The sequence below is a fragment of the Megachile rotundata genome, chromosome 9, assembly GCF_050947335.1.
Source record: "Megachile rotundata isolate GNS110a chromosome 9, iyMegRotu1, whole genome shotgun sequence".
Classification (NCBI taxonomy): Eukaryota; Metazoa; Arthropoda; class Insecta; order Hymenoptera; family Megachilidae; genus Megachile; species Megachile rotundata.
The window spans coordinates 8,618,359-8,634,996 of NC_134991.1; the positions used below are offsets into that span (position 1 = coordinate 8,618,359).

Sequence of the window (16,638 nt, forward strand, 5' to 3'; positions counted from 1 at the left end):
ACATTAACTAATACAAATTATATAAAATATATGTAGTAGTATAAAGTATAAGTATATTAGAATATGATGATTAAGGATTACTATAAAGATACATTTGATTTCATATGAGTGGATGCACGAGAAGAATATCTAACGGCTTCAATAAAATATGAAATTAAATATTTATTTCAAGGTTCAATTTATAAGCAACACTGTTAAATTATATGAGTAACAAGATGTTTATTTTTTCAGTAGAATCTTTACTATCTAAATCTTTATAAAATTAACCTTCATAACATGAAAATCAATAATTATTATTTTAAGAATTTTTTTTTAAGAGTGTTTATTGGAATGTTTGGAATTTTTTTAATGGTTTAAATGGGTTGTCTTGATATATTGCATTAAAGACGTCTATCAAGTATAAATATTTTATTTTACCTAAGAATAGAAGTAACCTAAAAGAATTTAAGAATAGAACTTTTTAAAATTCTTTTATTTTTTTTATGAATACAGGTGGAGTCAGCTGTTTTGTACGATTCTGTGTTTCTGCTATATAACGCGATGAATGCATTGAATGCGAGGAACAAGGACAACGAGGATTCTGTAACTATTGACCCAGTACCGCTCTCTTGTGAAGAAGCAGAGAAATACGCCGCAGGTCCCAACATTACCAGCCTTATACGAGAGGTAAAAGCTTGAATCTCTAATTTATGTTTCAAACATGAAATTTCCCACGTGTTACATTTTGCAAAAGTTGTTTTCGAGTAAAATATCAAAGCGTTAATTAACACTGAAATAGTAAAGCATCGATTTTGATATTTTGCATGAATCAAAGGATTATCGTTATGTACAATATATGCGCAAAGTTTGAAAATCCCAAAGTTCGAGAGTTTCGAACTATCGACGTATCGACGTCTCAAAGGTTTAAGATTTCAGAAGTTTTAAAATTCTGGGATTTAAAGCTTCGAAGTTCTAAGATCTTGAAGTCCAAGTGTTCCTGACTCTCAATGTATCAAAACAGTTCAGAATTCTAAAATAACAACATTCTGAACTGCTTTTATTTTAGTAATTCAATTCTAAAAATCCAAAGTTTGAAAATTTCAAAAACTCGTCCTGATATTTTAAAATCATACAATTTCCATATTATGTTATTCTAAAATCTTCAAATCTTCAAATTTCACAGATCCAATGTTCAATAATTTCCAAATTTCAATATTTAATATTTTACTGTATCAAAATTTCAATATTTAAAAATTCCAAAGGTACAAAATTTTAAGATCTCAAAAATTCAATGTATCCATAGTTTCAAATCCCACTGTTCCTCAATTTCAATATCTCTAAAATTTAAGATATTCAGCAATATCCAGAATATCTAGAATATCTAGAGATAGATCATTTTCTAAATAATAGATAAGATAATAGATAAAATGATAGATAAAATAATGGATAAAATAATTGATAAAATAATACATAAAATAATACATAAAAAAATGCATAAAATAATAGATAAGATAATATCTAAGAGCTAATTTTGTAAATAATAAATATAAGATAATTTTCTATATAAAAATTTACTATCTTTTATTTTATCTCTCATCTTTTATCACAATTTTCCGTATCTCAATTACCCCAACCTACCAAATCCGTATATATCAACGTCCAGACATATTTCACATATCTCATACGTCGTTAAACGTCTGTTCTTCCAGCTAGCCAAAGAGGGTAAAATCACGGGGCCGATGGCAATCGACGAAAATGGTCGACGTCAGTATTTCAATATACGAATCATGGACTTGAGGCCGGATGGTAGCGTGCAGACATCCTACTGGGATCCCGATGGACTTCATTTGATCGAGAACGAACAGGAACGGGAAAGCTACTTGTACAAATCCATCGAATTGAAGAAATTCAAAATCACCACGAAACTGGTGTGTATTTCGCTGTACATCTACGTTCTCGATTGCAATTTTTTTTGTAAATATTCAAAGCTTTTTGCACTAGGAAATATTTCTGTTCTCTCGTAACTCTACAATTTTCCTGTTGAAAAGTTTATGAATTCTTGTGAATTCTTTTTAAATTATTCTTTCTCTATTATTAATTTCCACTGTTCAGTAACAGTTACAGAACGTTTATGTCACATGTATAATGCTGCAAACATAATTCGAAAATACTTCATTCGGATTGTTGCATTAAACCGAGCGAAGTCACCTTTCGAGTGCAAATAATTAATCCGTCGATCGAGTACCAATGTCTGTTTGAGAATTGATTCCGATGCTTCGCTAACAGCGTTGCTAATTAGTCAACCTACATACTCTGGGGAGCCTGATGAACCTAGTTACAATGTTTGCGAATCATCGACTCTGCACATACGGAAACATAGCTTGATACAGTTTCTTCCTTTACTTGAAGATGTTGGGACACGATGGAAAATTAAGTGAGCTCGTTAATAGTTAGCTATTTGGTAATTTAACCGTTCAATTAGGGCCCACCTTACGTGATGGAGGTGACTGACAGCGCAACTCGAGGCATACTGATCGAGCAAAAGCGATACGAGGGCTTCTGCATCGATCTTATCGAGGAAATTTCCAAGCTGCTGAAATTTAAATATGAATTCGAATTAGTTCCGGACGGTAATTACGGCTCGTACGTTAAAGAGACGAAACAGTGGAACGGACTGATTAGACGTCTTCTTGACAGGGTGAGTCAAATATCGATACTTCGCAATTTAACTTTAACGTAACACTAACTAGTTATGAGTACTAACTAGTTGTTAACTAGGTTTATATCAGATATCATTAACTTGAAATTTATTTTATTTCGGTAAATTGTGTATAAAGTTACATCGTATTCCTAAAATTAAAGGAAAGGTGAATTAATTGCAGGACGCAGATCTGGCAATTTGTGATCTAACGATCACCTACGAACGAGAGAGCGCAGTTGATTTCACGATGCCATTTATGAATCTAGGTACGGTATATTTCAGTTACCACAAGATATTTCGTTAAACTGGTATTTCATTCGGTGTGCCAGGTATCAGCATTTTATACAGAAAACCGGAGGAGAAGGAGCCGGATCTATTCTCCTTCCTGTCACCATTGTCAACTCATGTCTGGATTTACATGGCGACTGCTTTCTTAGTAGTTTCAGTAATGCTGTTTCTGCAGGCTCGGTAAGGACAGGGAAGATAATAGGAACGGTAGAATTTGTTGACGGGAAGCTTCAGCCGATAGCTTGATTCAAGAATTGGTTTGCTAACTTCACAATTTTTCTTCTACTTCACTAAATTTCACAATTTACATTAAATGAAAAGTTCATGATTAGTAATTCGTGATTGAGAAATTATTTAAAATAAACAATTGTACAAATATTTGTGACGCTATTTTTCAACTTAGTCGATGAAATTTTCGCCTAATTGAACAGTGACATTTTTCAAAAGATTCTGAATGCAAGTTGATCTAGTTCCTCCTTAGTATCTTGAAATTCGTGTAAATGAAACTTTGTTCAAAGTGAAGATCGTTTAAAAATTTTTTCTTGCAACAAGTTGATATACATACAAGGTGATATACAAGTTGATATTGTATGATTTATTGCTAATTTTCGATATTTTTAGAATTGCACCCGGCGAATGGAACAATCCACACCCGTGCAATCCAGACCCCGAGGAACTGGAGAACAATTTCACTTTGAAGAACTCTATGTGGCTCACTTCCGGCTCTATCATGCAACAGGGTTCCGATATACTTCCAGCGTAAGTCTAAACCGGTGAACTTAACAAAGCACCTATGCCACCGCAGCCCACCTTACATGCATGCAAACCCGTAATAATCGTGAAACAGAAACCGCAGCACTGCCGCAAAGAGATGCAACTGCACCTGCTTTGCTTGTGCAGTTGCGATTCCCTAATTACTTGTTTAAAATAGTTCTCATAAACTGAAAACTATTAGTACACCCTTGAATAATAATTACAAATTGAATATCAAACATTATTATAGTAGGTGAATTTCTTTCAATTTCAAGAGTGTAACAAAATAGATGGAAGATTAAAGTATATTTATTGTGAAAATTGTAACATGGAAACACTTTATTACTATGAAGTAGTTTGAATTGTCATTAGAGAATAATTTCATTATAAAACATTAGAGAAAGATGCTTAAAATTGTTTTAAAACATAACCTTATTCTGAGTTTAACCGTCGATGTCTGTTTACAAAATGGCTGCCAATTCTACCAATCTACTCGAGTAACAATATTTTCAAGGATTACTATAATTTATATCATTAAATCTACTGATGAATAATAAACAATAATCTACATTTTACAATAATCTACATTTCCTTAGAGAAACGTAAAAATGTTAAAACGTAACCAAGACAAAAACAAAACACATTGAAAATGAAATGAAATAAAATATGTTCTTCATAAAGTTCGAAAAATCCTTACAATCCTTGTCAGCAAACGAGTGAGATACAATAGAATCCTTGTTTAACAGTCACGATCTTCCATTCTGGTATAAGTGGAAGAAAAATCCGTTCCAGCACGATCCCGTTATTCTGCTTAAGGAATAACTGAAATGTCGCGGAATCTATAGAAAAGCATACAGAGACGGTGCCAAAAGCAGCGTACCGCTCTGTCCTCGACTATCCTCTTTTTTTCACGACAATTAAGCTTAACGAGCCGGTGTTTGCCGGACATATTTGAGGCGGCTTCCCACTTATTAGCGCCGTGGCGGCGCTAACTCTCCTCCTTTGCTCGTAACGTCGTCGCGCGTGTTTGCTCGCTACATACTGACGAAGAACCGACTAAAGACGGCGACGAACAACACCTAACCCTCCTAACTGCTTTCTAGCCGCTTGTTTATGCCCGGACTCGTAACTGCGTTATTTACATTTAATATTCGGAAACTCTCGAACGCCCCGTTTTGGTATTTCAGTATCAATTTCATATTACGTATCGGTTATTGATATTTTATCGATTACGACGTTGCTTGATGTTAATATCGTTAATACAGCGTTTCTTTTATTTTTTGCATTCGTGATTTATTCATTTTTGTCATTCTTTATCATCGAGACTGTTTCGCAAACCCAGATTTCAATTTTAAAATAAAAATATAAAAATATTTTGTTAACTTAATATTTTCCTATAACTCATTTCTTTGATAAACAATACACGTACGGAAATGTTGAAGAGTCTAAACCTAAAGAGAACTGTAGTAATAGCTACACTATTGTAGTGGTTAGGGTAAAAATACGTCATAAAATGTGAACACATTAAGAAATTAAATCGAGGTTCATAAAAACTCGAACTGATCTATAAACTTATACTTTACTTGTAGTTTAGTTTTTACATATTTTAACATAAAAGACTTGAACATACAAAAAAATTGTAAACTCGGTTTACGAAAAAATGAAAATATTTTGCGATCCTCGTAGAACTTGCATCGTCGAAGGAATATAGTTTATCGAGGCCCAGGCAGAATATTGCAGCGGCAATTTAATCGCGATCCATTTGTCGTAGGCGAGGTCTCGCGAGGAAACAATGTGTCCTTTGTTTCTGTTTGCTCGGCTTCATGCGCACGCTCGCGCTACAGAGAATGTCCTCGTGTACGTAGACTATACTCGGCAAACAGGCGTCATTTGCATACACGGCCCTTTCGCTTGTGCTTAATTAGGAAAACGCGATGCGTGCTTCTCGCGACGCGTTGTCTCCGCCGGCTTTTCCGGCCGAGTATCGCGTTAAGATGCTACTTCGGCTCGCCTGCGGCACCAGACGATTAAACTGCGGTGGGATTGAATATTTTGGACAATAGGAAAATTTCAGAATGAGAATCTTGGAAATTACTGAATGTAAATTGTAAATTGCAAAAGTTATTATTAAATTAAATAGTTAAGTTAAATTGTAAGAAAAAATTATTAAGAATTTGAGATTTGTTAAGTATTTGAGAATTTGAGAATTAGAAGATTGACCATTTGGATACATAAAGGTAGAATTAGAAATGATAATATTCCCGATTTCCCACATTCCCAAATTCTCACATTCCCAATTCTCCACATTCCCAAATTCTCATATTACCAATTACCCACAGTCCCAAATTCCCACATTCCTAAATTCTCACATTCCCAATTTTCCATATTTTCAATTTCCCATATTCCCAATTTCTCAATTTCTCAATTTCCCACATTCCCAATTTCTTACAGTCCCCAATTCCCACATTCCTATATTCTCACATTCCCAATTTCCCACAATCTCAATTTCTCAATTTTCCAATTTCCCAAAATCCCAAATTCCCAGTTTCCCACATTCCCAATTTCCCGCATTCCTAATTTCCCAATTTCCCAATTTCCCAATTTCCTAAAACCCAAATCCCAAATTTCCAAATTTCCAAATTTCCCAATTTCCCACATTCCCAATTTCCCGCATTCCTAATTTCCCAATTTCCCAATTTCCCAATTTCCCAATTTCCCAATTTCCTAAAACCCAAATCCCAAATTTCCAAATTCCCAAATTCCCAAATTTCCCAATTTCCCACATTCCCAATTTCCTACAGTCCCAAATTCCCACATTCCTAAATTCTCACATTCCCAATTTCCCACATTCCCAATTTCCCACATTCCCAATTTCCCATATTCCCAATTTCTCAATTTCCCAATTTCCCACATTCCCAAATTCCTACATTCCCAATTTCCCACATTCCCAATTTCCCATATTCCCAATTTCTCAATTTCCCAATTTCCCAAATTCCATATTATTAAGAATTAATAAATTATTAAGAATTTGATATTTGTTAATATTTAAGAATTTGAGAATCAGAAGATTGAACATTTGGATTCACAAAAATTTGTACAATAAAAAATGTTAACAAAGTGTTTGTGTCCTTAAAGAGCACCATCGATTCGAATGGTGGCCGGAATGTGGTGGTTCTTCACATTGATCATGGTTTCTTCGTACACTGCCAATTTGGCAGCGTTTTTGACGGTGGACAAGATGGATACCCCAATCAAGGGTGTGGAGGACCTCGCCAAGCAGACAAAAATTAAGTACGGAGCCGTAGACGGCGGATCCACGTCCGCCTTCTTCAGGGTATCGACCGACATCAAAAAACGATTCACTTAGCCACAAGCCTGCTAACAATCTTCCTTTGCTAACAATCTTCCTTACAGGACTCGAATTACTCGACTTATCAACGCATGTGGGCCGCAATGATGGAGGCAAGACCAAGCGTGTTCACAAAATCCAACGACGAGGGCGTCGAACGAGTGTTGAAGAAATACGATTACGCCTTCCTCATGGAATCAACCACGATCGAGTACAGGATGGAAAGGAACTGCGACCTCGATAAAGTCGGTGGTCTTATCGATAACAAGGGATATGGAATTGCCTTGCCACGGAGTATGACAGAATTTTTTTCAGAAAGAGTTTTATCGATGAAATTGCGGGGATAAAGGCTTTGAACGTGAATTCTTTTATAGATTCGCCGTACAGGACGCCTATAAGCGGCGCAATATTGATGCTGCAAGAGAAAGGGGTGCTGCAAGATTTGAAGAAAAAGTGGTGGGTGGAACGCGGGGGTGGATTGTGTTCAAGTAGTGACGCTGAACCCGCGAATTCGAGCGAACTGGGTCTTGCCAATGTCGGTGGTGTGTTCCTGGTACTCTTAATTGGATGCTGCGGATCTATATTTATCGCCATCTGCGAATTCTTGTGGAATGTCAGAAAGGTCGCTGTTAACGAAAAGGTAAGTCGGGTTTTTAAAGGAACTTTGGGACTCGGATTTTGGGGATTAAGGTTGTAGAATTTTGGGAGTTTGATGCTTTGGAATTTTGGGAATTTGAGAGTTTAGAATTTGGGAATTTTGGGGCGTTGAGAATTTGGGGGTTTTCGAATTCTGCCATTTGGAAATTTGGAAATTTGGGGATTTTGGTATTATTGAACTTTGGAATTCTGGAATTTGGGAATTTAGGATTATGGAAATTTGAGATTTGGGAATTTGGGAATTTGGGAAATTGGGAAATTGGGAAATTGGGAAATTGGGAAATTGGGAATGTGGAAATTTGGGAAATTGGGAATGTGGAAATTTAGGAAATTGGAAAATTGGGAAATTGGGAATGTGGGAATTCGGGAATTTAGGATTTTGGAAATTTGAGATTTGGGAATTTGGGAAATTGGGAATGTGGAAATTTAGGAAATTGGAAAATTGGGAAATTGGGAATGTGGGAATGTGGGAATTTGGGAATTTGGGAATTTGGGAATTTGGGGATTTAGGAATTTGAAAATTTGGGAATTTAGGATTTTGGAAATTTGAGATTTGGGAATTTGGGAATTTGAGAAATTGGGAAATTGGGAATTTGAGAAATTGGGAAATTGGGAAATTGGGATTGTGGAAATTTAGGAAATTTAGGAAATTGGAAAATTGGAAAATTGGAAAATTGGAAAATTGGAAAATTGGAAAATTGGAAAATTGGGAAATTGGGAATGTGGGAATTTGAGAAATTGGGAAATTGGGAATTTGAGAAATTGGGAAATTGGGAAATTGGGAAATTGGGATTGTGGAAATTTAGGAAATTTAGGAAATTGGAAAATTGGAAAATTGGAAAATTGGAAAATTGGAAAATTGGGAAATTGGGAATGTGGGAATTTGAGAATTTGGGAATTTGGGGATTTAGGAATTTGGGAATTTTTTGAATTTTAGAACTTTAAACCCTTGGTAGACCTAACCCTAAAATCTCCCCAGATCTTCCCAAAACTAGTCACCAAAAAGTCCACATTTTCCTCTTCTTTTACTCTCTTAATACCACAATTTATAAGAGTTCAACAACATACCTCCCTCGATCCCAAAAACTTATGCAACAAGGTTAAACCGTAACCCTACAGCCCACTAATATAACATATAAAAGTACATTATAACCTCCCATTATTACTAACTCCACCTGAATATTCCCGGAAGAAACGGTATCCACTCATTAAAAGAATCTTTACTTAACATGGATCGCACATTGTGGGTCAGTTAATGTCCAGCATGAATAACCGCGAAGTAACAGTAAAGCAAATCGCTGAAATTCTTTTATACAGCTACAATGTTAAGAAGCAAAATCCAATAAACGTAAATCGAGGAAAGAAATAAAGAATACAAACGAAATGTTGCAAACGTGACATTGGTCCTTAATGGGTAAAGTACCAGACCACTTTTCGTTGGCATTCTTACAGGTTACACCATGGGAGGCACTGGTAGCAGAATTGAGATTCGCCGTGAACATTTGGGCGGAGACGAAACCCGTTAAAATCTCGAAAAGCAGCGGCACGAGTTCGATGGAAGGCGGTATCGGCAGGGCGGCTTCAACGGCTCGTTCCATCGTTGGATCCTTCCTCCGACTCGACATCCTCGACAAATTCGATAAAGATAACAACAGCAATGATCGCAGCAACGATCGGAAGATTAATTGAAACCCTCACGCGTACTCTACTGCACACGACAATTAGTGAGGCTCTAAATTAAACACTTTGTCTGCCACATGATTTAATTTTCACACAGATTACATACAAACAATTTGTCCATTCTAAATATTCGTAGTACTTGAAGCTATAATTGATTAATGTAATATTGTGAAAATATTTTGTGAGACGTGGTAAAAATAAAAGAATGATGAAATTAATTGCTTCAATGTGGCAGTCAACGTGAAATAGCCTGTATTGCTACAAAATGTGTGTGAATTATAACAAAAACAATTTACTGTTCCAACATTGCACTAATCTTGTGTTGATAACAGTTACTACTTGTAGTCATTCTTTTTCTTGAATTTAAAAAAGAGTTTTTTTTAACTTGTAGGAAAAGTAACACTTATTAAGGGTGACTATAACACTGTCTCGTTAGATATTATTTTTGCGATATTTAAAAGTGCTCCATTCGAGTGTGTAATTTTAATTAATTCTGTGTATATGTCTCATGGACTTGTGTCACTATTGACGTTGAGATTTGAATAAATTAAAATTTATATCGATACAAAAATATAACCTACAAATCCTCTCCCTTACGCTTTATACTCTTACATAACCTATATTATACAGATTTTATGTTTTAGATCTGACATCGATCATGAACAAAATAGAATACCATATTCAAAACGAAGAAATGAATCGTTCTTCTTTTGATATCAAGGTAAACGTTCTTTTAAAAAACATTAAACCAAATGTTCTCTTAAAAAAAATCAAATTAAATGATCCTTCAAAAAACGTTAAATCAAATGTCCTTCTAAACAATTTAAACACTTTTTTTCTCACCATTAGCCATCAAATTAAATTTCTAAAAATCACCAAAATATTCGTATAAAAATCATGAAATAAAAAAATTAAGTTAAACATTCAAACATTTTCAAACAAAATTAAGTTAAATATTCCTTATACAAGAAAACGAACGAAAAGCAGATTTACGAAGAAAATTCGAGGAAGCAGGTCGAAGATGAAAGAGACGTGTCAGGTCGGCTTGTGCCTCCGCGCATAAAGTCGTCATTCTCGAAAATAGTCGCACAATAGCGACGTCATGGAAGGCAGAAATCTTCGCTGTAGGTCCGTAAAGGAATCCAACAATATTTGGACTCGACCACAATGGCGCTAACGAACCGTGCCCTTGGTTTAGAAGATTTTCGTCCCGAGAAGTCCCCTGATACCAGTACCCCCTAAGAGCGAGCCGGCATCTTTGTGTCATTATTACCCGGAGACTTTTCTATGTGTAAGCACAGATCACTGGAGAAAGGACACTTTCAACTTTACCGACTAGACACGGCTTATGTCAGAAGCCGATGAACTGGTACCATAATTAATGACAAACATCTTTAAGACTCTACATTTTACGTTCTACTGGTTCGAGTTATACTTCTTGTTTCGTACTTTTGTTGTGTTGGGTAATCATTAATATTGTCAACTTTTTCTTGTTATTTCTTTGTAATCTCGAGTTAAATGATGTGAAAGATTTCTTTAAAATTATTTATTGAATAATTAGTGTGAACTTCAAAATCCTGTTACCTGTTAATCTTTATTTAAAAATTCATGTTTGTATTCCTCCACAATTCTTGCTATAGAAGTTTCCTTACAAAAATGAAGAGCTTGTTAATAAAACAAAAAAATCTATAATATCTTAAGCTACCGAGAAATGTACATAATGTAAAAGAGTAACCAGAGTAGCAAACAAGAGTTAATTTCAACAAAATTTTTCTCGAAAGAAAGGACCTCGTGGTATGAAGTAGTCGCCTGTCCTGCGAGCAGTTCAGTGATAAAGGTGTAAGGACATCAATTAATAGCCGTTTTCATAGCGGTTGTAAAGACCGCGTAACGCGATTAGCGATAACATTTACGGCTACCGAACGACCTGTTAACTGTACGGTATTTTTTGCAACAGGACGTTCATAATCACGAACGTTTCACGAAGCGGAGCTTTCGTTCCCTTTACGGCTACGCTGACGCGTCTTTTACGAGGTGGCGTTACTGCCGCGCGTTTAGAAGCTGACATGGTAAGCCGGCTGTATTATTGACTGAAATCTTGGATATTGCGTTCCGTTGGATGTCGTGAACGGTTTGGGGATTTTATTCCCGTCCCGTCGCGCTCGTAATCTTTAACCCCCGCGTGGCGAGGTGGAAAGACGTTTTAACGCGGTTGCTGAAAAAATTATTAAATCAGAGCACAGCTATGTGGGATAATGTAAGCTTTATAAATGTAGGAAAACAGGTGAACAGATTATGTAAAATTTTGTAGGGATTTTAAATTGACAATATGCATTTTGTTAATTTTTTGGGAGTCTTGGTATGAGTGTAGGGATGAAGGGAGTCTGGGGTAATTATACAAGATGCTCGTAGTAATATGTATACACGCTTTATTATTATTTTATTTTATTACTATTAAATCATTATATAAAAATGATGATGGTTAGGTTAGGTTAGGTTTATGATGATGGTTAAGTTAACTACTGTTTGTCTGAAAATTACTAATGTTCAAAAGGGCAATCATCAACGTCAATTCTGTATTATAATTGTTTCTGTGTTTGGTAATAATATGTTCATTAACCATGTACATATCTATATATCTACGTTTTTGAAACATTCTGTAGATTTTCAATGTGTTTTGTATTAATATGTTCATTGATCATGGACATATCTATATGTATACATTTTTGAAACATTCTGTAAATTATCAATGTGTTTAGTATTAATATGATCATTGATCATGCACATATCTATATGTATACATTTTTGAAACATTCTGCAATTTATTAATGTGTTTGGTATTAATATGTCCATTTCATGATGCACATATCTATATGTAAACATTTTTGGGACATTCTGTAGATTGTCAATACGTTTGGTATTAATATGTCCATTTGATCATGCACGTATTTATATGTAAACATTTTTGGGACATTCTGTAGATTGTCAATACGTTTGGTATTAATATGTTCATTGATCATGCACGTATTTATATGTACACATTCTTGGGACATTCTGTAAATCATCAATGTATTTCATATTAATATGTTCATTAATCGTGTACATATCTATATGCATACTTTTTTGTTTCATTTCATAGATTATCAATATTGCCAGTACTATAAATATTGTCCATATTATTAGTATATATGTATAATATGGATAATATGGTCCATATTATCAGTAGAATATTGCATATTGTCCATATATAATCGCAAATCGCAATAAACAAAAATATCAACGATAAGCTTGAAATTGAAGAAATTACGATAACGGTAGACGTACTAGCAGCCACAAAAAATCGCAATTCCAGGATTTATCTGACAGCGAAATCCCAATCTCGAGCGGCTTAAAAAACGATGCTTTACGCTCGAGAAAAGTATACTTTGTTGTAGAATTTTCTTCGCGTGTAAAATGAACAAATCCTGTTACCCATTCCCAATCTATCTCGATGTTTGCTCTTATTGTCCGCGTATTACATCGTATATCAGCCAATCCTATACGAATCGCCTTTAAAATCGAGCTCCGCTTCGTTTTATTATTACTCTTTTAAACGTAACGTGCAACACTTTCGTGCAATAAAGCAGGGAACATGAAATAAACACATACGGGGTGTACAATAAAATTCCTGCAGTTTTACATATATGTAAATTTCTGTATTTACTTTGTTCAAATAATTAGTTCTTCAAATTTTGATGTTAATCTCAAGATTTGATGTTTGTCTCAAGATTCCCAAATATACAGGACATATCTTAGATTGTGTATCACTAGATTTAGACATGTTACTAAATTTTTAGATGCGTGAGTCTGTAGATACCCAAGTTCAAAAACCTCGAAGTATGTGATTCAATTTTTGAATCTCCAAATCTCTAAATTGCAATGTTCTATTTACAGAGTCAAAAATCTCAAATTTCATAAGTATCTACTCACTAAATTCCTGGGTTTCTAAATTCCTAGATTTCCAAGTCCCTAGATTGCTTAATTACAATGTTCCTTAAGACCTACGTTCTCAAGTTCTTTAATCCCCAAATCTCAAGGTTTTTGAGTTCATACGTCCTCAAATCCCCAAATCCCTAGATTTTCAAATTCCAAAGATTTCAAATCACCACGTCCCCGAATTACAAGGCCTCCAAATTCCGAAGACTTCAAATACCCACATCCCCAAATTCCTATGTCCCAAAACTCTTACATCCCCACATTACTATGTCCCGAAACTCGTACATCCCCAAATTCCTTCTGCGCAAATCTCTACGTCCTCAAATTTCTAAATCCCCAAATTCCTGGATCTCCAAATTCCAAAGACCTCAAATAACAACGTCCCCTAATTACAAGGCCCCGAAATCCCAAAGTCTCCAAATCCACGGATCTCAAATTTCCTATCTCCCTAAACACCTATATCAAAAATCCCCAAAACTCGCGAAATTCCTATGCCACTGTCTTAACCCATCAATTATAAATTGATTTCAGCTGAAACCTGAAATAATTACAACACCTAAAAACAAACCAGTACGACTCTTCTCTCCTCAACCGCCATATTTTCCCTAGGGTAACCATCGTTGCCCCCGATTGTACCTCCTCTATACCGCATAAATATTGAATAGCTTTTTTTCTCCCAGCTGCAGTGTATAGCCGAGGCGAGTCCGTTCGTGATTAGCAAAACCGTGGTCGATGGTGATTTAAACGGGTTGAGGATTTAAGCGGCTAGCGGATTCAGATTATCGAGGAATCCTCTTAATCGACGCCGGAATAAATCGTCGTGCAAGGGGTTAATTAAGTTTTATGGTCGGTGAGTCGGGGCCGGTGTTATGCAGGTGTACACCAGCTGGGTTATCTACGATACATCTTCATCTTGGCAAGGCTGACTTGGCCAATTGAAGCCTCTTCTTCTATCGACGTTACACTCGCTCGCTCGCTCGCGCGCGCGTTCGCGATCTTATCGCGGCTTGGCGAAAACAACAGGTGCACGAAATCACGGCCTTCGCTTTCATGTCCTTTACGACCGCGCCGAATTTCAAATAGCGTCGTAAAATTGTATCCTTGTTCGTTCGCCGGTGTGTCTTCCTCCGGTAGACCTTGTCGGCCATCCCGATTCGACGGGGCGGGATACAGGCAAACGTAACATCGATCTGGTTAGAAAGTCGGACGTATTCTTCGTGTTTTCGGAACCACGAAAGATTTCCGATGATATTCCCGATGGTGTTTTTAGATTAGATGCAGATATCACGACTGATGATTTATGGAAGTGGTACGGGGAAGAGCGTACTTGGTGTGTATTAATTCTGTACTCGGAATATACTTTTTGCATCATGAAGTCTAATATGCTTCGGTGTACAATTCGCGATAAATCGAACTAGATTTAGGGGTATGGGGAAATAGAGATATAGAAAGGGAAGTATATTGACCTAGAGATTAGGGATATTGGGATCTAGGAATATTGAAATCTAGGAATTTTGGGATCGAGGGATATTAGAATCTAGGGATTTTGGGATCGAGGGATATGGGGATCTAAGGATATTAAGATCTAGGGATATTGGGATCTAGGGATACTGGGATCTAGAGATATTGGGATTTAAGGATACTGAGATTTAGGGATATTGAGATCTAGGAATTTTGGGATCGAGGGATATTAGGATCGTGGGATATTAAGATCTAGGAATATTGGGATCTAGGAATATTGGGATCTAAGGATATTGGGATCTAAAGATACTGGGATCTAGGGATATTGGGATTTAAGGATACTGAGATTTAGGGATATTGAGATCTAGAAATATTGAGATCTGGGAATTTTAGGATCGAGGGATATTAGGATCGAGGGATATTGGGATCTAAGGATATTAAGATCTAGGAATTTTGGGATCGAGGAATATTGGAATCTAAAGATATTAAGATCTAGGAATATTTGGATCTAGGGATATTGGGATCTAAGGATACTGGGATCTAAGGATATTGGGATTTAGGGATATTGAGATCTAGGAATTTTGGGATCGAGGGATATTATATCTGAGGGATATTGGGATCTAGAGATATTAGGATCTAAGAGTATTGGGATCTAGGGATATTAAGATCTAGGAGTATTGGGATCTAGAGGTGTTGGGATTTGGTAATATTGGGATCTAGGGATATTGGAATCTAGGAATCTAAAAACCTAGAGATACAGATATCTACCAATCTAGGATCTAGAGATCTAACAAATTGCTGTGTAAAGAATTATGGATGTAACGATCTGGGGTCTAAAAATATAGGAATGTAAGTAAATGGGGGATATAGGCCCATAGCTATGTAGGGGTATAGTGATACAAGAATATAAGAATATAGAACTCCAGGAACTAAAAAATATAGAGATACGGAGATGTAGAAATGTGTTAGTATATACCTCAATATAATATTCACAATATCAATCAATAAATCAGTATAAATCAATCACTTTATTGACCAATATAATTGTATTTATGTTTCCATTATATCCGATAGAAAAGTCACGCATATTTTTGTTACAAAAAACAAATTCTTCACTCGCCCGTCCCGACAGTTTAACGTTGTAGACATGATTGATAGGTTCTGTTTCAGAAAAATCAAGATATGAAATATTCATGACCAATTCAGAACGCATTCAATCTCCTATTTGGCAAGCAATATGTCATTGTATATCGATTTTCCATATAACAGTTACTTTCTTTTCATGAAGTACAATAATACAGTAACCGGATGCAGTTTCCAGATCTGCGACATTAACTGTAACTCAATTGACTGATATCATTCATCACTCCATTTTTTATTACTCTTTATTACTCATGTTCTTTATTACAAATTATGATCGATCATAAAAATTAACAAATATAAAAGCATATTAAAACTGTAATACGTATTCATCGATAAAACTCCTCCATTTCGTTTATAACTTCTTAATTTTTATAATTGCTATCACTCAGCATATCTGTAGAAGTAATCAAGCTACATGCACCCATAATAAAAAATATTCCATTTACTACATCGCCGAGACATACTGATTCCTTATCAACTAATTTGCCCGACAATAATGAACTTGTCACCTAATTTTCCTCTACAATAATCTCAAGACATCAGACGTTCCGCAATTACCAAATCTTCAATTTTTTCCCAAAAAAGGCAGTCATCAAAGTTCCCATACAAGATCAAGGTGACCCATTAAATTGCACCACCATAGCAAGAAAAC

General features: G+C 35.6%; 1 protein-coding gene across 4 annotated transcripts in view; it reads left to right on the forward strand.

The window, feature by feature from the left end:
* LOC100875126 (glutamate receptor ionotropic, kainate 2) overlaps positions 1–9,987 on the forward strand; it is a 156,542-nt gene extending 146,555 nt beyond the window's left edge. For 3 of the 4 annotated variants that reach the window (XM_012292557.2, XM_003706368.3, XM_076535664.1), the window contains 10 exons: positions 493–666; positions 1,689–1,907; positions 2,462–2,677; positions 2,862–2,946; positions 3,010–3,148; positions 3,590–3,727; positions 6,857–7,055; positions 7,136–7,364; positions 7,445–7,710; positions 9,180–9,986. In XM_012292557.2, the coding sequence (XP_012147947.1) occupies positions 493–666; positions 1,689–1,907; positions 2,462–2,677; positions 2,862–2,946; positions 3,010–3,148; positions 3,590–3,727; positions 6,857–7,055; positions 7,136–7,364; positions 7,445–7,710; positions 9,180–9,416 (1,902 nt within the window). In that variant the 3' untranslated portion in view covers positions 9,417–9,986. Of the gene's footprint in view, positions 1–492; positions 667–1,688; positions 1,908–2,461; positions 2,678–2,861; positions 2,947–3,009; positions 3,149–3,589; positions 3,728–6,856; positions 7,056–7,135; positions 7,365–7,444; positions 7,711–9,179 lie in introns of all 4 variants that reach the window. The other variant, XM_076535665.1, reaches the window with a different exon arrangement.
* The last annotated feature ends 6,651 nt before the right edge of the window (positions 9,988–16,638 follow it).